This window comes from Numida meleagris, chromosome 11 (assembly GCF_002078875.1).
Source record: "Numida meleagris isolate 19003 breed g44 Domestic line chromosome 11, NumMel1.0, whole genome shotgun sequence".
NCBI lineage: Eukaryota > Metazoa > Chordata > Aves > Galliformes > Numididae > Numida > Numida meleagris.
Window position 1 is genome coordinate 14,262,178 of NC_034419.1, and position 24,772 is coordinate 14,286,949.

General features: G+C 46.9%; 1 protein-coding gene across 16 annotated transcripts in view; it reads right to left on the minus strand.

The window, feature by feature from the left end:
- The window catches only part of MAGI1 (membrane associated guanylate kinase, WW and PDZ domain containing 1), a 301,269-nt gene extending 276,544 nt beyond the window's left edge, over positions 1 to 24,725 (minus strand). For 9 of the 16 annotated variants that reach the window (XM_021409802.1, XM_021409816.1, XM_021409818.1 and 6 more), the window contains exon 1: positions 24,017 to 24,725. In XM_021409802.1, the coding sequence (XP_021265477.1) occupies positions 24,017 to 24,305 (289 nt within the window). In that variant the 5' untranslated portion in view covers positions 24,306 to 24,725. The remainder of the gene's footprint in view (positions 1 to 24,016) is intronic. The other 7 variants (XM_021409808.1, XM_021409814.1, XM_021409809.1 and 4 more) reach the window with 2 other exon arrangements.

Here is a 24,772-nt window from a genome sequence, read left to right on the forward strand (position 1 = left end):
CAGCTCAAACACACCCTTACCCATGATGCCTAGTTAAGCTCCTCCAGGCACAAAACCAAAAACAGCTTCCCACAGGGCTGAAGATGATGATGAGCTGCTCCAACTCCGAGAGGTGGCTTCTTACATTGCAAAATCCTGTCTGCGCCAGGACAGCCTGCAGCATTATCATCTTCAACTTTCGACCACACAAGGTCCCCATCTACATGGAGCAGTTTCTCCTGTTAGTGCTGCTGCAGCTCTGCTCCCAGCAGTTTCTGCACACTGGTTAGGTTGAATGTGAAAAGCATTGCAAGCAAAATCGCTAAGCGCTGCTGGAACTTGCACCGATGTGTAACAAAATGGCTTAGAACCAATGTTTTCATAAAAGGTGGCTTCTGCCTCACCCTTTTCCTCTTGGGAAAGAGGATGAATACTGGACCCAAGAACAGCTTTGAGCAGCAGCTCCCAACACAGCAGAAAATCCTTCTGCTTCATGACATGACCAGAACATGATATTCCTCAAGACTGGTGCAAAACCAGGCCTGCAAACATTAAAAAAACTAAATTTCTCATGCAAAAGTCACACTCATCTTGCGAGCTCCTACACATAATTTTTCAGAGTGGCATTTGCACGGCTAACCAACAACTTTAGAGTAAAGCATGTAAGTCAACTAAATACTTAGTGTGGGCAACACAGTGTCATGGATCATCCAGTGCTCAAATAGTGGAACTACTGATTTTATTTAAAGGCTAATAAATACAACATCGTGTCCTGGCTGACAACTGATATCATTAGAAAGTATATGTTGCACAAATTACAAAATTAATTAGAAAGTCATGTCAGACCACTCAGTTGGAAAGCAATTATTTCACTTCACGACAACGAATGAGAGACAGTATCCCACCTTCATCAGCATGCAAATTGCAGTGGATTGCTTCAGACTAATCCAGCTATCTTCAACACTGGCAGATACCCAAAATTACCTCATAGACTTCTGAGGGGTGAGATGGATGAGTATCACCTGGAAGAATCTGGTTTGGCAACAAGGAAATCTCAGCAGGTAAAGACAGATGGCAATGAAAAAACACAGCCCTGGTGAACAAGTTCTAGTTTACCTGCAGTCAAGGAAAATTCCAGATATAGCAAGCGCTGACGTCATTACGACAGAAAATCTGCACTACATATTTACAGGGCAAAAAATAAAAAATAAAAAAAATCAGGCACACTTCCTCCCTGAAACATCTGGCACAGCTGACATCATTCAGAGCCATGCACGTTGAACCACCTCTTGTTCCTCTGGGCACTTGCATTCTGGTTACCTGCAGCTTGGCTACAAAGCAAACCAAAGCTGGCTCCCATGGAGCAGTACAGAGATTTCAGATATGGGTGCGTGTAAGATTTGTAAAAATAAATAAAATATACAAACATTTGCATATGGCAGTGCTGACATTTCCTTACCAAGGCAAACAGCCTGGCACTAACACCTCCTGAGGCCATGGGGTGATGGGAGGTGCGGACGCTGCCTGGCACACGGCAGTGTCCCAAGAGTTTTCCTTGTTAATTCCAGAGCGCCTGCCTCCAGATTTGCCCTGGCTTTGGTATGTGGCTGCCATCACCAATGTTGGCTCCAGACTATGCTGCTGATGCGCACATCAGGCTTGATTCAGAGAAGAGTGATCCTGTGCTGATACTGGGGGATTGGTTTGCATCTCAAAGCACAGCAGGTTTAAATCTCCTGCCTCAAAACCCATAAAGATGAATAAACATTATGCAAATCCCCTTGTTTCCAAACTGGGTGAGAGAGGACTAAAACTCTGCTTGCTTTGCAATGGTTAACACCCCCCCAACACCACGCACACTCGCACAATTATGCTAGCAAAAACAAATAAATCAGGCTGACTTCTCCAAGCCATAACAAAGCCCAGAAGTCTGCGGACTCCGAGCAGCGTTGGAGGCATTATCATTTCTGCACGGTTGCAGGGAGCTCTATTTTATATAAACACCCGCTTTGTTTCTGCTGCAAAAGCAGGGATGGGAGTGAGCTCCGCTATCTCACCCCGACCTTGGGACACCACTCTCCTGCTCGTTCTGCTTCACGCTGCCACCCGGCTTTCCCACTCAAGACAAGCCTGGCTAGAGCTGAACTGCACACCAGCAACAAATTTCCAAAATCCTAGATGCCCCACAGTTGCAGTTGGGGTAACATATGCTTAAAGGTGATTTGCAATTCTTTTCATAGCTTTTAACTTTTTTTTTTAATTCTTTTTTATTGCTCTTGATTTTTGCAGGTCCATTTGCTTGTGGCAATGATATTTGTCTTTTTTATGAAGTTCTAAATTTGGTGCTTTTTCTTAGTTTTAATCAACTTTCTATATTAATTTCCTCTGCGATTCAAAGTTTATTTGTATCAGTTTCTCACACTATTTTCCCTCTTGCTGAATATGACTCAAACATACTCATTTCCTTATGATAGATTACTTTAATTAGATTCGAATCCTCTTTGAAGTATACGTCATCTCGGGATGGCTTCCATCCTTTTTTGGAGTTTCACTTTTTGCGTTACCACACCAGGGCTCAGCTCCTCACCAATCCAGCTCTCTGTGGGAGCACACAGAAGCACTTCAAGCATCCTACTATCAACAAAGTTTTGCAGAACATACTGGTTTGTCTGGTTTCACTGCTGAAACTTTGGCTGCAGCCTAAGTGAGTTTAGATGGTTCATAAAACTTTGTGGGTAGGCCAGATAAATGAAAGTATTTAAATTCAGAGCGATGCTTAGACATTATTTATTTTCAAGAGTGCCTACCACTCCATATCTCTAATGAGGTTGTCCCACAAAAGAGGCCTTAAATGAGAACAGGTGAGGGATGAAGGATGGCTGCGGTGGAGGTTTGGAGGTGGAGCTGCAAGGCTGCTGAGCAAGCAGAGGAGTTGAGACCACTGCAAAGCAAAGGGTTGGAGGAGTATGATAATAAGGAAGGAGGTTACGGAGAGCTTTAGAAGTGGTGACATTCCAGATACTATGATAGGAGACTCTCAGCCATCACATGGGGCAGCTGCAGGACTGCATGTGATCTGTTTCGTCGTGAAACTCAGCAGATGCACAAGTCTTGCATGCATTCAAAGACAGCCCTTGGAAGGCAGATCCATGTGGGATCCGTCACCAGAACAATCTCTGGAGCTGGGAAACCCTCTGGGCTGAGAGAAGCCCGAGGCTGGGCATGCTCAGGAATCCATAAAGCTGCAGTTTCACTGGAAACAGCCATGAAGTGCTCAGTGGCTTTTGCAAAAGATCAAGGCACTTATTTTTGCCCTTCATTTGTTGTTAATTTCCAAAGGCATTTTGAAGACGTTTGAAACTTGTACACAAGGCAACATCAACCAGAAAACTTTCCGGCCCAGATCTGATATTAGCAAGCACTGCGTCAGCAAATCCAAGGGTTTTTGTTCACATGCTCCCGAGAAAAAAGACAGCAAGCCACAACCACCATTGCAGAGTACTGCCTTTCTGAGGAGAGAGGGAAATAAAGTGGGGGGAGAGGGACGATCCTTGCATTGTCTGACACTTTGTGGTCATGGCCTAACTAGCCAGACGATTCCCATGAGAAAAGTCTACAAAGAAACACTGACTGGCCAATCCTAATTAAAAATAATTCCCTAATGTGTGGTTGCCACATTTAGCTTAGCCAGGGTAAGAGCACAACCAAAATCTGTAGGATTAAAACCGATTGTGTTAGCCCAGTTTGATACATCTTAAATCTTCACTCAGAGGGTAGGTACCTAATACTTTCTGAATAGCTTATCTTCACTCCAATAGCCACACATCTGAGATCCCTGAGTCTTCAATCATTTTTAAAATTTCCAACTGTCTGCAGTTCTTAAAACCCGAAATCAGCATTGCCTCTTGACTTGCTCATCTGCAAGAGACAGTAGCAGCTTTTGTTGACGAGCGATAAACTCAGTCAATACAAGGGTAAGGGAAGAATGCACCAAGCATACTGAGGGCCTTCAGCTAAGATGCAGAAGTAATCCCAGCTGACAAGCATTAATATGCAAAACTTAGGCACCCCCTGTTTAAGTGAGTTTTATCCAAAGTGCCGTCATTTTGCACATTTGGAAGAGCTGGGTGCGCTTCTGAGGTACTTGAAGGGTCAGTGTACCACAAATCTTTAAATGCTTAAATTAAATCTGTGGGTTCTAACTCCACTTCCATGGATTTTCCGCGGTGCTTTTTCCTCTACTTTCATCTCAGCTTGATTTTTTGGCGGTTATCATATCGCTGTAGCGAAAAGATTAACTTTCCCGTTAACCGCAAGTGAATACTTTTAGCAGTTCAAACCAGTGAATCCGAGGCACGGACCGTTCCAGCTCCGCCAGCTAATGGTAAATGGTAAAGTCATTCTGTCTCAGCAACAAAAGGTTTCAATCAGATACCCTCAACTTTTGTCCATCAGATTTAGATTTGTCCAGAAATGCAAGGCAGACTTTGTTCCCCCTTCCCCCTCCTTGCAGAGCCAAAAAGCACAGAAAGTCTGAAAATTAAAACCTGCTGCTTTATTCTTCAACATGGTACAAAACGTAATAAAAGGACAAACGTCTCCTTGCCCTCCCCTCCTCATAAAATTGAATTTAAAAAAAATCCAACAAAAAACAGGAATGTAGTTGCAACTCAGCCTATATCTCCGAAAGCCAAACAATTATGCCACAATAGGGGTATTTTGTTCACTCAGAAAAAATCATCTAATGAAAAACTATGTTGGTGGTTGAATCCATTTCCTTTAGGAGGAGCTGGCTGTAATCTCAGTGGGACTTGTGGTTTCAGCTATTCATACTGCTCATAGCAGTTTCTGTTTTTTCTCAAAGCAATGTAACCCAGCAACACAGAAAAAGCTGTGATTAACTTCTTCTGAGATACAAGATGTCACAGCAATGCAAGTTGCCTCTTCACTGTAGAGAATCATAAACCTCAATTGCTCTGTCCTTATTGCACGGACATCTCACAGCCCAGACAGAGTCTAAAGGGAAGTTACAAGTCACTGACATTTTCTCTCCTACCCCAGCACAAGCTGACGGTAACACTCAGACCAGAGCTCATCCTTCAGAGCTGCATTTCTTAGAGCTTAATCCATAGCTCCGCTTGCTCGCCAACCGCAAGAGCTTTAAAAATAACAAGCATTATATTAGCAGACATAGCCCAGTGAATAGCTATCAGTTGTCTACAAACAGAAAACCTTCCTTTTATTTGGATGCAAATGTCCCTGTGCAGTGGAATGAAACTAGAAGGGAATGTCTGCGCATCGAAATCTTAAATAAACTATATACTCTTAAAAATAATGCACTAAAAGCTGGTGTCAATCCTAATAAATACAAAAAGATAGAGAATAGTAATGTTGAGGGGAAAAAAAGAAAGAAAAAAAAAAACCTCTTTCCCCACATTGATGATCTCTCCAAAGCACAAAGGTTGCAAACAGAAGTGGACTTTCTGAGGCTCAGCCGGGCAGAACACCAAAACATGGTGCACAGGGAGCCAATGGGATCCCACCACCCACCCAGCAACACTGCAGACCCATCCAAGTGCTGAGGGCAGCCAGCATCTCCAGGCCCAAGCAGCTGAGCCAATTTTAACACTAACTCATGGCAGCGCGACAAATGCCGGAGCTTCTGTGAGAGCAGCAGCCGGCCACGTGCTCGAGCAGGACTGCAGCCCTACGCTCCATTCCGTGGCCAAGCTCTGCACCCTGCTCTGGGACAAAGAGCAGCCAGGCGTTTCACCAATAAACATTCTGATGCAGTCACTTTTTTATGCTCTGGGAGGTTTTTTCTGTTTTGTTTTTTTTTTTGAAAAGACAGGTTCTATTATCTGCTCTGTATAATAAAATTGGCCTTCTGGCTCTTCCATTAATTCCAGATCTCCAAACCAGAGATGAACTCTGAGCAACACAAAGAAGCCGCACTTCCAGATCAGGGCAGCCCTCTGACAAGGCATTTGACGTGGCGTCTTTTCATGTCTCTCGGGTAATTTTTTCCCTCTTGCTGCAGTCCTGAACTCAGGGTTTCCAAACTGCTCTCCAGCAGCAGATATTTATTGCTGCTCTGTCCTACAGTGTCATTTCCCAAGCACCCAGGTGCTGCAGAAATAAGAAAGATGCCGTTCCCTGCTAGCAAGAGCTATGAAATATCCCAAGAAAAACTGGTGAAGGTTAAGCAGATGGGCATAAGATGAAAGCAAAGCAATCCCAAGAGTGAAAAGCACAACTTCAGTATTTTGCAACGTTGAACACTTTTTTCTTTAAAAAGAAAAAAAAAAAAAAAAAGAGAGAGAGAGAGAAGACAAACATCACAACTAAAGTAATAATGAAGAAAAATCTCTCCCATCAGGATAAAACACGCTGCTTGCCTACAACTGGACACACACAGCGGGTCTGGTTCCCGACCGGGACTCACAACATTGGTGCCTGTAACTCTTCACATTTACCCTCTCCCTCCACTTCCCTGCAGCTGAGGCTGCCCCTGGTGAAATGATGCCAAATGAGCAGAAACAACCAACTCAAAGCAGGCGGCTCCAAGGAGCCCTATGACATGTGGGAACAGCGCGTCTTCCTCCATCCGTGCTGCCCTGTTTGGGAAGCAATCCTTCAGGAGCCAGTTATCAGCTCCTAATGACTAGTTTTGTTACTTATGGGCTCCACAATGAAATAGAGGGCGGCTGAGGTTACCACGCTGTGGTAATAATCAAATATAAGGGGATTAGAATCATTAAAAGCTAATCAGGGTAGAATTATATACTTTTAATTAGCAGCTGCTGTGTGGTTAAAGCACTAGAATCCCCCAGCTGCTTGCTGGTAAATGCAACCAACAGAACGCTATTTGAAGTGCAAAAAACATACTTTTACATGGAAAATATATTAAGGAAATAAAAAAAAATTGCTTTAAAAATAATAGATGTTGTAAAACCTCATTATAGATCATTCTTTTTGCTTTCAGCATTGGAAAGATTCTTTTTTTAAGCCCATAAATTCTTGTTTTTAATCTTAGACTGAATGCAGGCCAAATATAAAAAGGGAATTGTTTACAATACATTGCGCATATTGTTTCTTCAAACCACAAAGTAGTTACCCGTAAATCCTCCAGCATTTGGAATAAACATATAGTGTTTGTCTACTCATTCTAAGTCTAGAAAAGGACATATTTCTGCAGAGCCTGAAGAGGTCTTCACTGCATGAATAACAGAGGGTGAATAAAACTTGTCATCTGGATTTTCTTGTAACAACACACTTTAATCCACCATTCCCAAGTACAGAAACAGATCTCTGTGGTTTCTATAACCACTCCTGTTCATACCGCTGTATTTTTAAATTATTCTTCAGTTGAATTGTAGCTGAGAACCTTTCTGCACTATCGCAGAGAGACTCTGCCAGGCATTGCTCCCTAAATACTTTGTTTTGTTTAAATACAAAGCCAACCCAACAGCCCGTCCATCTGAAAAAAAGCTTGTTTTGTTGCAGGGCGTTCAGCTCTAAGGAGGCTGAGCACAGCAGGCAGATGCTTGCCAGCAGGAGTTGCTCTCTTAGCACCTACATTTGGCAGAAGTCTACTGGAAAACCCCAAAGAGCAAAGCAGTTGGCCTTGTCTTTGAACAGCTCCTTCAAGTTCCTGGTGTTAGCCCAGCCTCCTCCCCCAGCCCAACAGCACCGTCCTATTTTGACCCAACGCAGGGCAGCAGCAGGGCTCCCTCCACCTGCACACAGACAAGCCCCTCATTCCCATCAGCTCTGTTAACAGGTTCTTTCCACTAATAAAAATGCCAAAAAACAACGTGCTGGTGGGAATCTCCTGCAGACCCTTCCCCCTCACCCTTACCTAAGTCAGAAGTAAAATTAACACAGAAGAGGGGAAGATTCACAAGGATCATTAACATATACCAAGACATAGATCGGCATGATACTGCTGAGGATCAACAAGTTCTTTGCCCTCTGCATAATCACGTTTTGACTACACCTCATCCACCAAGGGTGGGCATCTCCCCAAGGCGAGGTCAAGGACAGCCTGGTCTGGTTCCAGTACTATCTTGTGCCAATGGTGGGCTTCGTCCTGCCCAAGAAGGGGGACACTTTCCAGCCTCCAAGGCCTCTCCTAGGGGATCGTGTAAAGATTCTGCTACTACAAAAGACAAAGGTCCTTAGATTCGTCTACTTCTGATAAAAATGTTTCCTCTGAAACATCTGTGGCATAATTCAGTCAGTACAGTGTCTGCTAACAGAAACTGCCGTTTCAAAAAGTTTTCAAGCCCTGAATGACATCCTCTGCCAACTTGGGAGGCTTTGACTAACTGTCGGGAAAAGCCGACTCAGAAAACCCAACAGCCATGACATGACTTCAGGACCAAACACTTCAGGACCTCTGCTGACTCAGACTAATACAGCCAGCCCTGGAAAAAAATTCAGCCTCCTCCTTGGTAAATCAATGGGCCTCAGAGATGGATGCTCCCGACAAGCCTGTCCTCATCAATACCACACAGAAGTAACACCCAAAATATTATCATAAACATGGCACTTTGAAGTCATCCATCCCTGCAGACACCCCCTGACAAGAAAAGGCGAGCGGTGGAATCAAAGGCTTCCACACAGCTGTGACATGGAGCTGCACCCAGGCAGGCAAATAACGGGCAAAATTAATTGCCCGTAGCATGACATAGCTGCGCAATCCTAGAGGTATTGACTGCTTCGCAGCATCTTTCTTTCAACTTCACCCCATGCTGGGTCTTTAATCTGTAGGGCTGTAATGGCACTATCAGCAATGTTAGAGGCGAGACTAAAAATAAACATGGGACAAGAAAAATGCAGAGCTCCTCCTCCCCGCGAGGTCTGGAGGGAATTTCCTGAGTCAGGCAGACAGCTCTCTTCCTTGTTTACTTGTTACTAAGTACGAATTTTCACAGCAGCGTGTGTGGTTTTCGACAAGTTTTCTCAGTTAAAGCCAACAAGACTCTAATGTTCTAACACTAAGCATCTCTAACCCTGTCTGGAGGGATGGGATCCTTGCTGCTTCCCTGCCATGCTGCACACTGCACTTCCAGGTCAAATATAGAAGTTTCGGGGCAAACACAGTCCATCGGGCCATGTGAAGAAAGACACCAGCTCCCACAACAGCCTGCAATGTGTCCAGCACCTGAGATACCATGCTAGATCCATTAAGGTGTATTTATCACCAAAGAAGGCATCACCCCTTGTTCTGAGGAGCTGGAAGGGGTGGCCTTCCATGAGGCACTTCTCCAGAGGCATTCTGGGGAGGAAAACTCAACTTTTCTCCCTGCGGCAGCCACAGGGCACACAGCAGCCGCCACTACAACCGACTTCAGATCTATATAAAAAGTTGGCACAAAGATTTGTTTATGAAGAGCTAAAAATTAAGTTTGATTTTAAAATAGCGCAGCCACCAGTAATGGCTCAGAGGGTCACATTCTTCTCCCATCTCGGCCTCCTCCCCTTTGGGACCTCCTCTTTGCCCAGAAGCCTTCCCAAAATGGCCTGCAAACAAGGCAGAAACCCCCACCGAGAGAGGAGGGGAGAAATCCCTGACTGAAGAGCTGAAGGAGAGGAGCAAGCTCACGCAAGGGTGCTCAGCTGCCCATGGAGTGCTTGCTGTTTTCTCAGGAACAGCGCTGCAGCAGAGGCCATTCCTGTGTGCAGCAACTTGGTAGATTAGATACTGCGGAATTTCATGAAAATTTTAGGAGATGATTGCAGGTTCCTGTATGCTCCAAATTCAAGCAGGCACTTTTTCCATTTCACGACATGCAACTCTCCACAAACCCTTGTTCCCCTTCCCTAACCCTGAGCACGCATGTGAGGAAACACAAGGCTCCAACCTTGCAAACCTCCAGCCTCAGCCAACATTTCATAAAACTATGAGTTAAATGCAGGAACACTTCACTTCCGAACCACGAAGGCTGTAATAAGTGTGGGCTTTAATTGGTTGGTATGGGATCCAGACAGTCAGAATCACAAACCAGCAACAAAATCAGCTCTTCTGCACTGCTGATTGCTAAACATCTGCCCCTGTCTGCAATGTGGTGTGTCCAAGAACTAACTCAGTACCCATGGAAAGAATTAGAGAAGCATCTAAGATAAAGAAAACATTAGCCCAAAGACAGCTAACTGGCACTATACCTTACACTCCTTCCCACCCAAAAAAGATTCTAGTTGTCCAGGAATACATCCCTGTCCACAGAGTGATGGATTTTTACCACGCAGTATACAACATTCTCTGTAATAAACCTCTCAATCTTGCATATGATTTAAAATCTGTCTCTTTAGAGCTACTGATTTCCAAGGGCTTGCTACGTACTTAAAAATCTCGTTATCTAGATTTAGAAATTAGATTCTTTGAAAAAATACACCAGTCCCAAATGACAGAAACAGTCTCTATCGAGCAACTACCACAGGTTTTGTGGCTTCATTTATCTAACACAATCTTCACGGTTATTCACACATATGTCCAACTTCACCTTACTGGGGCTACAAAGCACACAGCAAGTTCTGAGATAGCTCGTGTGTAACTTCAGAACATTTGAAGAAAAGCTCTGAATCCCATAAAACAGCTGTAGTAAACTTTAAAGCCATGGTATTTTCACAGTTAGCAGGGATGCACTTCTAGGGTTAATGGAAATTTTACACTTTATTTCCTCCCTCTACTTAAAACCATCTTGTTCCTGAATGAAGAAACACAATGGGCAGAGCAAACAAAAATGACAAAATAAAAAAAATCCACAATGAGAACGCAAGGTATGTGTCCTTTAAATGCAACAGCTGGCTGACCTAAATAAAAGCAGCACAGGGAAGGAAGACAAGGCAGTATTTTTGTGCAGACAGAGGAGGAATTGCTGCTCTCGGCCTCCTCTTGAGCGATGTGCAGCCCTCGGTGGCAGCTCCTGCCTGGGCCGAGGCCGGGTGTGGGACAGCAGCACTGGAGACGAAACAGAGCAGAACTGGAATATCTCAGCTAGCCCGGTTGCTGGCCACGGGCATATATTCTGTTTTTACCTGCACAACTTTGTTTTAAACCAGGCCTTGTCCCCAGGGCTCCATAATAAAGGAGTTGCTCATACAGCACATAAGGAGTCAGAAGCTTTGGACATGTCAGGACAAATCTCACCGAATGTAAATCGGTACAATATGCCATTTTTACACTGGCTTACATGGCCCTAGAAAGAGAGGCAGGAACATCTGCCTCAACTCTGCACAGAACGATGGCTTCAACCTGAATTCAGGCCCATACGTGCTAAAAATTAGACCAAAACACAAAGCAAAATGAAAGTCGATGAGAGCAAAGCTTTCCCAGTTGTTTGGCTCCATGACTAGGTGCCTACACCAGCCTGCTGAACATATTTTAAAGGTATTTAGTTCAACTTTTTGTTGTTTCAGGACTCTTGTCCTGAATCATTAAAAACAAATGCACTGAGCTCACTCCCCCCGATGCAAGCAACAAGGCTTCATTAGCACACCACCAGTGGAACATTAACTGCAGCGTTTTGCTGGGAAGAGACCAGAGCGCAGGGAAGAAAAATGGTTCCCACAGTAAATAGGGCAGGGTTATTAAAGAAATGGGTTAATTATCAACCACAGGGCGTGAGACTGTGGGAAAACAACGGCAACCTGGTCCGGCACAATTTGGACAAGCAGAGATTGACCCGAACGTGCTGCAAGAAGAAAGAAGTTGGTTTTGTAACAGGTATCTGTGGGGTATTTGGGATGCGCTAATTTTATTAGCGAGGGATGCAATAGCCAGTAAGACAGGGTAAAGAGCCATTTAAAAAAATACTTTATGTCTGGTATCAGGATTCAGAAGCAGATCAGACATTTCTTCACAAAACATGAAGAGCCAAAGGCATAATTTGTAATACAAAAAGAAAGTAAGAAAGAAACACCGTAAATAAGGAACATAAAGCCTCCGTGCTTCTGGGCACAAACTGCCCAACGCACCAGGACAGCCTCTCAGGGACAGGTTTGTCTCACCAGTGGGTGCCAATTTCCAATGCTCTCTTCTAAAACACGTTGTATTAGCCACAATCCGTAACAGGAAACTCACTGAAAGGCAATGATGCATCCTACAGCAAAGAAAGCCACAGCATTCCAGCAGCCAGTTCATTTCCTGAACCAACTCACCAGAAGAAAAACAAAGTCAAAATGCAAAAACGTAGCAAAAAATGTAGCAAAAGTTGCAACTACCAAAAATCACTTTGCCACATCAGCTCAAACTCGTCAAAAAACGATGGGCTCACAGCAGATTTTAAAAAAGAAAAAATATATATATATTACAAAACTAGTGGGTATAAATAGAAGTGCCAGGATATGACATGGCTTCAAGATATAGAAAGCATCAGGATTGTCCTCAGATTGCCTCCTGACTGCTGCCAGCATCCCTCCTGAGCAACAGGCCTCCCCAGGCGGAGCAGAGGGTGACGCCGACCTGGTGCCATGGTGGGCACAGCACCTCTGGGACCGGGGGGAGGATGGGGTTGTGCCCTCGGTATCACAGCCTGGGTCCACCCGATGGAACACAGCCTTGGTTCATCATGGTGGAGGCTGGCTGTGCACACGTCACATTCTTTAAAATAAGAGAAAACTGCCTTTCAGTCGAGCGATTCTGACTTTTCCAGCGGTTACCACCAGCTCTATGGCTTTGCATACGGCACCTGCCCGCATACGCTCCTTCTGGTAAAGCATCAGCTGCACGGAAGTAATTGAAAACGTTTAAGCAAAAAAACCCCTTTGTCATTTTGCGAAGCGTTAACAGCACTCAGAGCACTTCACTGTTTTAAAGGACATTAGAGCCACGTGGCTGCGGACACAGGTTTTCCAGCCTGAATTATGGATTTATGACACTCAGAACAGCGCTTCCGAAAAGCCAAGACTTCGCCGTGTTCCTCTGCTGCTTTTCCCGTGGTCCCCATTGACTTAAGCAGGGAGATAGTTGATTTTTCATGCCTAAGCTCAGGCACTGAAAAAAAATAAAATGAATCCTCATCCAATGGGAAGTAGAGGAAAACAAACCCGAGCAGCTGCGTGTGAAAATTGCATGAAGGCAAAAAACCACTAAGTGTAAGCCTCAGGACAGAGAAACATTCAGTCAAGTGCACAAATGCCTTCCACGTGTTCTGGATGGAAAGAAACTGAATTTTTTAAAGACCAACATGGAAACTGCTTTAAGCAATTTGTCATTTTCAATAGAGCTTCTGCAGCAAAAGAGAGATGTAGACAAGTTAAACAAGTTCCTACTGGAGCGGCTGCATGCGATGCTTCAGCTCCTGCTTTCAGTCTTCTTAGAAAAGAAATATTTATAATGTTGCCATTCAGGAAGACTTTGAAACATCACTGCCATTTGATTTTACTTGTTAGGAAGAAAAGCAGAGTTGAGAGCAGAGGAAAGCACTGCAAACACCATCCTGTATTTTTTACACTTCGGTTTGGGCGCCTTGGTGAGCAGGTGCCAATACATGTGAACATTTCCCATTTACCTAAGAATGAGGAACCTGGAAATATTCCCTGCAAGCGTTACAACTTCAATCTCACCTGAAGCTTCAAAGCACATGAAATACAATCAGAAAGAGAGCTCCGTTTTAGAGCATCCAGGTGCCTAACTTGAGCTTGGGACAATGTTCTAATGGCAAAAAATCCTCCAAAGGCAATCCACTGCAACGTGTAATGATGCTGAGGTCTCTCCTGCATTGGGGACTTTGGGGAATCAGACACACAATGAACATTCCCCACTACTTGTGCTGCTGTTCAGACTGCTATTGGCTTTCAGCAGTGGTCAGAAGGCTCTGCAGAACCTCTAGGAGAAGAGCAGGCTCAGCACAGCATGGAGGTGCCCAGGAAGATGCTTGAGGTCTCGCAAAACCAGAGCAACGGAAGCAGAACAGCAGCAAGTACTGAAATGCCCACAGTGTTGCTGTTGCCTGTCACAGTGACCTGTGCCTCCATCAATACACCATTTGGCATTAAAGTGCGTAAGGTGGCTAAAAAAGTCCCTACATTTTTAAGGGAATGTTTTAAAGCCTCCTATGAGAACGCTCCACCAGTTCCGGAGGGAGGAAGGATCTGCAGGCAGTAAAATGCTGGGTTTTTTTCAGAAATAACTGGTGAATTTCTGCATCCAGCATCTCCAGAAAAGGGCTCAAAGCAGAATGCAGATGTAACCTTCCCTGCCAGCTCAACTCAGTGTGGAAATTACTTTTACTTGCAGTAAGGGGTGAGATCCCATCCCATCAGGGCAGCTGCCACGACAGCAGATGTACCCAACGAAACTGATGCGAAACAGTGTTTGGTTAATTCACTGCAACCTTTGAACATCGCTGAGCTCTCAAAGATCATGACAACGTGCCCAGCTTTTATGCAAACAGCAATTTGCACACTGGTTCAGACAAGCCTCAGCACCGATTAGAGCACCTTTTACAGACAGACAGATGGAAGAAGCCCTCTGCAATGTACTTACTGTGTTAGCACACACTTAAATTTAAGCCTTCTCATTTTTACTGAGGCTTTTCTCCCATGTAACAGCTTCAGCAGATCCAAATTTGTGTACTCACTGCTTACCACTCCGTGATGCAACCAAGCTACCCTACCCCAGCTCAGAACTACACAAAGACCGCCTTAGCTCCTGGAAAACCTGATACGTGTTCAACTAATAACTGGAAAACTGGGAGCAGAAGACAGAACCAAATGGAAAAGTCACCTTGGATAGTCCCCAGCTCATCTCTTTGGCAGATAAAAATCTCAGCTTTGCAATATTTGGCCAGCACACAATCTGGCGTCACTTTGAGACTTTACAGCCTCCCTTGCCAGTCTCTCCTGTCCTGTATCCAGGCAGGGACAGCTCCATGGGTGAATGCGACAACAGCCTCTGGCTCCACCAGGCTTGAAAGATTGCGATAATTCACCCAGGTCTTCATTTCTTCTCCTACCCTCACAAAACCAATCACCGTCTGTTAAAGTGTAACTTTCACCTGCCTTTGGAATGAAGGAGCCCAACCAACTCTATTGCCTTTTAAGGGCCAGAGAGCTGCCAGCAGGGCGGAACCAGGCACCTTCCTCAGATAACCCTTGGAGCAATGCTCAGGTTCTCCCTCCCAGAATGACTCATGGGAACCAAGCAAAGGTCATGGCAGCAGCCAACCCATAGCACTATGCAAGGAGTCGGGGTCCTGCCCCACTGAGGGCTCATGAACACACATGCCCCATATTCCTGCAAGGACTTACTGAGGCATTACTAACTCACCCTCACCAAGGGAACAGTGTGGAGCAGAACATGAATGTTTTTAACCAGGTTTGGATGCTGTTTGTGCATCCCACGAGAAGGAAACGGGCATGGGAATTGTATGGGGCCGCTGCATTGGTGGTTTTACGCTGCTCCTTTTCAGCTTTCAAATAGCTGTTCCACAAAGTTTTGCTATTTATTGTGAATTTTACAGCATTGGCTGTTTGACAGCCTGAGCTGCTGGTGTCATGGGATAAGTTTCCACTAAAAAGAAAAGAAAAAAAAAAAGAGACAGAAAAGATCCCAGAACTCCTTACCGAAGCAGCATTTGACAATAAGAATGCTACAGTGCAAAAAATTAAAGATATCTATATAAACACACACAGATCACATGTCCTCGGAGCCTCACCCAGGAATTCTAACTATTTTGATAGGTGATGCACAGTGTTTTCACAGGCTCCTCCTGTCTGGCTGGGCGCAGATAGAAAACTTTCCCCTACACATAACCCTTGGACCAGCACAGCCCTGCTGTCCTCAGTGCCCTGCCTGGGTTTTCCTGCCGTGCAGCAGGCAGATACAGGGCTGAGCAGCCTCGCTCCTTGCAAGCACAGCCTCCAGCCACAGGAAGGACTGATGCAGGCTGTGCTTCAAGTTCAGACCAAAAGACCTCCATGTGAATTTGGGTCAGCAATCGATAGTCTCAGCCAGCCCACACTTCTTCATCTGAAAGGGTAAAAAAAAAAAAAAAGAAAAAAAAAAGGGAGTAGGGAAGGAATCCAGCTATGGTAAAGGCAGGACAATATTCTTCAGCTCAGGTCTCCATTTGGAAGCAGTCTGATTTAATAGCAGCAGGTGGCAGGGGACAGGGAGGAACCCACAGGGCATACAGACTATACAGAAGTTGTCAAACCACTGCAAACCACTGCCATTTGCATATAAAACTAACACACTGAACTTGCTGGGATATGGGCAGAAGATAATCCAATTAAAAAGAAAATTAAAAGAAACAGCCAACTCCCTAATAAACAAGCAAGTTATGATTTACTTGGAACATAACCCCTACGGAGTACCCCAGTGCTCACCCAGCAGAGGCAGAGGACGTGCTCAATGCAGTCACACTGCTGCCATTCCTTTCAACCACAGATCAGTGCAAATTAAGACGATATTCTATATTAGTCACTTCATTGTTTAAGGAAAAATGCATACCAGAGACAGAGGAGGACTCAACACGAAACCAACCCCTCTCTTGCCCCAAGGGTAAGGGAGAACAACGCTGGAGCAGCACCGCAGGCTGCCAGAGCCCTGCAGCTCCGACACGGCCCAGAGGATGCTCGGTGGAGGGACAACCACGTCCCCAAACACAGCCAGAGCACAGCTTTTCCCCATGCCCACCGGCCACCAGCCAGCCCAGGGCACGCTGTGCCACATGGCCCCGGCTGTCCCTGCACAGGCTGTTGTCCTCCAGCAGCAGCCCAGGGTGGCACAAGCTATTTCAGGCACCGCATCCTCGCGGGGATCTCACAGCAACGCTGCATCCCAGATTCTACATTGATGCAGGCATTTAGGGTGAGCAGAATAAAACGATGTTTGCCCAGACTGTCCTGGGAGGGCGGTCTGTAATCAGCTGGAAACACGCTTCTCCAGTCCTGCAGAAAGCTTTCCTGCTTTTAAGGACTCGCTGCTGCACGGCAGATCCTCTCCCAGTGCCCATCTCCCATTTAGATAGAGGCAGGAGACAGCTGTGGCACTGGTAACAAATCCCGAAAGGAGCTGGGAAATCTCTCCTGAACCCAACACTTGGGCATCCCTCCCCCATCTCCTGCTGAGCACTGCTCTCTGCCCCTCTCCAGCCATCCCCAGCTTCCAGCAAACCACCAGAGAACTGTCCCTCTCCTGATCCAACCCCCAGCAGATCCTCCTGCATCCCTACACTGCTAACTGGGAGCTGCACACACACCTTTGGAAATGGAGGACTACATCTGTTCCTTGCGTATTCCCCACTATTTTCAAGAAAGATCCTCTCACAGTTACACTGAAGCCCAGGTTCTTACCTTTCCAGTTTAACCTGTTTGGAGGCTGCTTACCCATCTTTTGCTTATGCATTGCCCTCAAAATAAAGAAAAACAAATCAAGACATCTGTGTCTGTCATCAGTTCGGGCTAATATCCGCTCTGCGTAGGATCCTCACCGCAGCAATAAGAGGAGCTGAACATGAAAGTTTTTTTTGAAGGCACATAATATCTGCACAGCTTTGTTTGTGTTGAAGGAGTGGCTGGATTTTAGGCAGCCTCTTTTTCAAAGGCTTTTTGTTAATAACTAAGTGAAAAACCCCAGAGCTGAGGTTTTCCCCTTCCAGAAAAAAAAAAAAGAAGCCACTGTGATTTAAGGATATGAAGAAAGAATAGTCTGGTCTCTTCCCAACCTAATTGTAACGAGGCACTGAGATTCCAAAATTACATATGTATAGTCCAAGACAATGGACGCTTTCGACAAGGATTAGCAAACCATGCAAAGCTGATTCCTTATTCAAATGCATCGCAACTGTGAGTGCATCTGCTCCACTTTGCAAGTCAGCCTTCCTTGTTTGTTTGCTTTGGGGGTTGTGTTATGTTTCATTCACAAAGGCAGGACACCTTGCGCTGCTTGTACCAAGTGATGTTGTTTAGTCTCAAGAGGACACTCAATGAAAATAGTAAAAATGTTTGGTTTTTTTTTCTTTTAAGTTATGATACAAACCCTCTGCAATATAAAAACAGGAATTGTTCTCAGCCAAAAGCCAAGTCTGCAAAAATGTAACCAAAACATCAGGACCTGAAGAAAAAACTACTTTGCTTCTGAGAGGTTTACTAGGGGCGATTAAAAATATATACGTAGGTTTAAAGTATATTACTAACACAAAGCAGTTCAGCACAAACAATGCCAAAGGCAGAACCAGGAATGAGCAGAGAATGATGCCATCATTCCGGCCTGCAGCAGCTCTGGAAACCATGGGAAATGTCAGGGGACGAAGGATGGATGGAGCGTCTGACCTTTGGAAAGCGAGGGGTGGATGTGCACAAAAACATCCCAGCTCCCCTGAGCCACGCTGCTCCGATGGGGCCAGGAGGGATGCTGACCCACCTGCCTGGTCTGGAAGGAAAAGAGACGCGAAAAATATAAAAAATAATAAGAAGAAATCCAAGCCTGCCAACATATCAGCCCAGGGTAAAGGCTGCCAAGATGCTCTGGAATTAGGCAGCCTCCGCCACACAGCTCTCCATCAGATCAGCAGAAAACAAACTCTGGCCGATAGCCCAGGCTGAGGTTTGTTTCCCAACACCGGCTCCCTGCAGAGAACCCCACACTTAATGCACGGCATGCATTTCATGCGTGGCTCTCGAGGTGGAGCAGAAAGCCCCAGTGTTCTTCAGGAGCTGCTCCTGCACTCTCGGCAGCGCTGTCACTCGGCGCTGAGCTGCTGCCGCCGCTGTCCCGCAAGCAGTGCCTCCAGTGGTCTTCATCTGACGCAGGGAGGATGGTGCATCCCTGTGCCCTTGGTGCAAAAAGGTCACTTAACATGCAGTTTCTAAAAGGCAAAAAATAAAATAAAATCCTGTATGTGAGTTGGAGAAATATTCTGCAGGAACATGGAGCCAGAGGGTTGGGATTTTGCTGCTCCAGGAGCTGGTACCCGGAGCTGGAGGGAGCGCACGCTGACCCGAGCAAGGATAACAGCACCCAGCTAACTGACACTGAACACTTCATACTGCTTCCATAAATGCATGGCACTTGTGCATACAGATCCACTATCCCATGCTTTCCATCAAGGAATGTAAGGTCACTCGCAGCCCACAAAGATCAAAAACCTGCACGCCTATGATTTATGAGCTCCAGTCGAAGTGAGGGAACACGAGGGGGGAAAAAGAAGAAGAGCTGAAAGAACTACCAACCACTAAAGAATGTAAAAATAAAGAATTGACCAGGATTCTTACTTAAACAAACATCAGTAGAGGTCCTAAGGCTGCTACCCCTGCCCACAGCTCGGACATTGCTGATTCGATAGGAAATGCCCTTGAGGCAGCAGCATCTCCTCAGTTTCCTTCAAACTGAGCAATGCTGAAACAGAACCAGTGAGGGATGTGTTGGCCCAAATCACGGCTCTGTGCTGCCCCAAGGTTGCCACGATTCAGTGCAGCTGCCGCCGCTGAGCGAGTCCCCGTGCACACACACCCACTGCTGGAGCAGGGGGGACATTTCTCAGGCAGCGAAGAAAGAGATACAGCAATGGTCACAAGGTTCATGAAGGATCCTGAACCAGGACAAGACGCCAATCCCAAGCGCAACAACACAGCGAGCTATGGATGGTTTGGTTCTCAAACCTGGTAAGAGGTTAAATTGAAATTTCTAACGAGACACGCAGAAGATGAATCTTAAAGCTCACAAGGGCAGCTCGGTAATTCACTCGTGCAGAAGTTGTAACTGTCTTCAGAAATAAGCTGAAACAACACACGGGATGGTGTTAACATCTTATTTTGCAACACTGTTGAAATACTGCTCATAATGAGACTTTAATTGTGATTTAATTGCGCTGTGATCTGACTGTCCATAAAGAGGGAGCCCGGAGTCCCATCACAATGAGCGGAAAGATTAACCTCATTGTGAAAAACATAATCCCATTTCACGCCATTGAAAGGATCGTATTAATTCCGACTGAGGGACGTGGCACTGAATCCCGCCCGAAGCAGGACGGCGGTGCTCTGCCACGAGCAGCATCAGCTTCCGCACCCCGCCAAGGAGCGGGCTGAACGTGCAGCACAGCAGCAGCCACACAACCTTCCACACTGCATTCCAGCAGGCAGGCAGGCACCTTCCAGATGATTAAGGCAGTACCACTTTAAAGAGAGAAGATTAGTGGTTTGCAACAAAATATACGAGAAGCGATGCGAAAGAGAGAATCCGTCCTCTTTTATTTTACGTCTCGGTAGTGACTAGCCCTGCCTGACGCGCACCCCAGAGGGGCAGTGCTGAAAACAGGCCTTACCAATCTAAAATGCGCCAACATCTCCACGTCTGGCGTGTCAGAGCTTTCGCTCTGAATTCACTTAGGTCCTCAAAGCACTTCTCTCACAAGCCCTCTCTAGGAAGAAAAAGCCCAGCCACTGCTCATGCCAGTTTTTTGGAAGAAGCGGTTTTTATTCAGTTTGGTGGGCGTAAGTGATCTCAACACTTCGCACTTGGCTGCTATGGCAAATGCCAACCTGACATTGCAAGCGTTCACTCACCGAACCGTGCCTGAGGATTTACCTCGGGGCCAAGTTAATGTTTGAAAAGAAACGAATGGAGCCGATAGGACACGGTGAACAGCCAGCAGTTCTGTCTGGGGTCACGCCTGCTCCTCCTTGCCCTGAACGTGGCTCAAATAAAGCCACAGCTCCTTCCAACCGTGGGACCAGCCCAGCTCCAAAGCACTGCCAAAATCATTAATTGCATCGACCTGATGGAGCCACCTCAGCGTTTCATGGCGATTGGTTACGTAGGGTTCAGGATCCTGAGAGCTGAACGAAGAACTGAAAAAAAAATTTAAAAATAAGAGTATGGGAACACGAGCTCCAGCAGATCTCCTACCCTGGAGCCTGGCTCGGGCAGCAGCTGGCACAGGTCTCCGACCAGAGCACAAAAACAAAAGGCCGCAGCCTGAAACCTCCACAAATGTGTCCCTCCCTCTCAGGGGGAGAAAGAAAACCCAAACATCTTCCTTAAAGGAAACGCCATGTGATAGATGCAGCCTTCATTCTTCCCTTATGAAGATGGTGTGATGAATTTCTGCTGCGTCGGGCCACATCACAGGGTGCCCAGTTTAGCACCCTGCCACCTACTCCTGATTTCTCTAAGTGAGCCATTCTATGAAACGTGAGTTATATTCAAGGAAACTTCAGCATTAGAAATACAGCCAAGAAATCACCGTGTTACAGCTACCACCACTCGTATAATCCCATCTACTCATTCTATACTCTCAGACCAAGTAATAATAAAGCAGCGTTTATTAACTGCACTGGAGTTCATTGCCAATTTCATCAGAATTAAGGCACAGATGTAAGATGAAAACAGTCACCAAAGCAGTGCATGTTGGCGGAGGTTTCTTTCACACATTTGACAGCTCTGAAAGACACACGGCAGCAGATTCTTCCTCTCTCTTCCCCAAAACGAGCAACTAGAGTGGTATTTTTTTTTCCTCAAACACAATACCAAAAAAGGGCACAAAGTTTTTTTTTTTTTTTTTTCCTTTCTCTTCCCCACAAAAGTTCTTTAGTTCCTCACTCTCTCTATTGGGGTAAGCGAAGGACCAAGATTTTTTTTTTTTTTTTTTTCCTTTCTCTTCCCCACAAAAGTTCTTTAGTTCCTCACTCTCTCTATTGGGGTAAGCGAAGGACCAAGAAATCCCACGCCAGCAATATTAAATGCTGCTATTCCAATTAAGCAAATTCATAAACGTTCCCCATTTTTGTACTTTGTGGGAACCTACTCAAACTTACAGCTCACAAAAGAAAAAGAAAATATTGCATGTGGACCTGCAAGTCTATAAAATTCAGTTTAATGACAGAACACGTGCACAGCTTATTCGACCTTTGTTTCACATCCCAGTCCCTTGCTGTCCACTGACTGCAAGGTCAGAACACCTATTTTGTCTGTTTGTGCTCGCAGATGACTGACTCCTTTATAGTAAATTTCCTGTTTTTCCAGCCTTGTAAATGTCATATGAAATACACCAGGCAGTGAAATGTATACGTTTCCAGGCTACGACTGCCCTAGTGCTGCAGCACCGGTGGACCGTGCACCACGCACAGGGAAGAGGAGGAGAATCAGAGTTAGATGCGTGCTTACAACCTCATCCTCACACTCCTTCACTGCCTGCTCCAGTGCCACGTGCCTCCTGTTGCATGACAGCTGCCATCCCCGCAATGAGGTTTGCAATCAACACAGAAGTAAGGTATTTTAATTCAAACACTCTCCTTTCCTACGCGTGGAATCCTGGCCCACGAGGGAGCTCTCCCTGCTCAGTGTAGAGCAGCGCACAGATGCCGGGCTATCACTGAGAAGCACATGGAGCAGTTTCCAAATCACAAGAACAAAACAAAACAACAAAAGAATGATTGGCAAAACTATATTTTTCTATTCTACATTTCATTCGAACAAAACATTCACAAAGCAACCCTCATCATCATCATAGCCAGGCTTGGCTCTCCCCTCTGTGTATGGATGGCACGAGGCTCAAGTGCCTGCCCCGACTCCAGGCAGAGATTTGAACTCTTTTCTCCCCAGCTCCAGGTAATCCCAGCCAGCACCCTACAAACCAGTTGTCTGCCTCCTGTTTCGACCATCCCAGAGCCAAGATGTGTTTACCATTAAATCCTGCCGTTTCTGGTATATTTCAAAAGCAAGTTTCTATTTGGACTAATGAATGTTTCCAAAACAACTGAAAGTTCAATCACCAATCGCTTGCCAGGAAGGACTCACACACCTTCCTTCCCCCACCAACAGCATTGCAACATTGCAGGCTGTATTTTAACACCTACTACAACAGCTGGGACACCAAAACCTGCCCCACTTCCTCATACTTCAGCCTCCTGCCCCCAAGCTGGGCAGCCCGTGCTGACTGCTCCGTTCCCCAGCAGCAGGGAGAAGAGGCGTTAAAGACAACTGGTTTGGGTGGAGTTTGGCACTGTTTGCTGGAATATCTCTACAATTTGAAAGTTCATAGAATCATTAAGGTTGGAAAAGACCTTCCACCCATCACCAATACTACCCACTAAAGCATGTCCCTAAATACCACATCTTCCATTCCCTAAGCACCTCCACAAGGATGCTGACGCTGCCACTTCCCCGGGCAGCCTGTTCCAAATGTTACTGTAGCTGCATATTGGTAACTGTCCCAAGTTACTGATGAATGGCTGCGCTTCCGTGCAGCTCCACCCACAGCACACCCCCAAACTTCGCGATGTGCCCGGACCACAACACTTTCTCCTGACGACTCTTCCTCTGGAACCTGCCCTTCCTTCCTCCCTCCCTCGCAGCTGTATCATCGCAGGTGTCCATCCGTCGCCCCTCCCATCCCATAACAGCAGCACGGGCAGTTTCCTGGCACTGAATTCCAGTCCTGCCCTGGAAACTGCAAACCGGTTGCCCGGCTCGTGACGTTGACCCATTGAACCGCTGCTGTATGTACACGGACACAAAGTGGCTTTTCCTAAAGGTTTCCTGCTGCTCTTATCCCCAGCCAAGCTCAGAGCTACCTGTGCGTGCCCACCTAGGGGACAGCAGCCCCACGTCAGCCTTCACCCAGCAACGAGCAGCCCTATGGGATGGCTGACAGCGTTCCCCCCCCCCGCAGGTGACAGACCCACGCAGGCTCGGAGCACAAGCTCACACTTTTGGCCAAGTCTCCATCCATCACCCGGCGGGGCGGCTGCGGGAAGGGCGGGGGGAGGAACCAACCACCCGGCCCCGAGCACCAGGCGCCGGACCCTGCCGCAGGGCTCCCACCCGACCCCCGTGGGAGTCTCACGCAATCACTTAACGCGGGCTGGGAAAGTGCGAGGAGGGCTCGGGACAGCGTGCCCGGCCGTAGGGATGCAGGCGTCCGAACGCACGCTTGCACGTGGCAAAGGTGAGCACGCGCGTGTGTATAAGCGTGACACAGGCAGCAACCTCGCCCCTCGCGCAGCCCAGAAAGGAAACGTTCTCCTCTCCCTTCCGCACTTTCCCCACGCGCGGACACCCCCCGCGCCCCCCAGCCCCTCGCACCTTGCCTGACGGCTTTCACCACGATGGGCTCCTTGCAGCTCCGGATCACCTCCAGCACGTCGTAGCGCGGCAGCCCGGAGACGCGCACCCCCTGCACCTCCAGCAGCAGCTCCCCCTCGCTCAGCGCCTGCTCGCCGGCCCCCGCCGCCACCGCGCCCGCGTAGGGGAACTCGCCGTGCTCCGCGCCGCCCAGCAGGACGAAGCCCAGCTGCCCGCCGGGCCCGCGGCTCAGCGCGCACTGCCGCACCCGGCTGGCCCAGTGGTTCTTCTTCTGGACGACCCGCGACATGGCGCTGCGCGGCTCTCCGCGCCCGCGGCGGCGCGCTAAGCAGGTGCGCAGGGGCTCCGACCCGCTGCCTCATAGACCGCTCCGCGCCGCCCGCTCACAGCCATCACCGCCAGCGCCGCGCCAGCATGGCCCCGCGCCCACGGAAGGGGCTTTAAAAATAATAATAATAATTAAAAAAAAAAAAAACAATGAAAACTAAAAGAAAAAAAATGAAAATGAAAAAAATTTAAAAAGTGCTCAGTAAGCAAATCCGGCTCCTTCTCGCCCTCCCTCTCTCCGCCGCCGCGGGGCCGCTTTGTTTCCCCTCCTTCCCCCTCCGCTCTCTTTCTCTCTCTCTCTCTCCGCGGGCGCGGACGCGGCGCCTTTAAGGCGCTACAAAGCCCCGCTTGTTTTGTTTCACTTCGCTCCGTCCCGCTCCGCCGCGCTCCGCACCGCCGGCGCAGGCGCCCTGGCACGGCCCGCCCCGG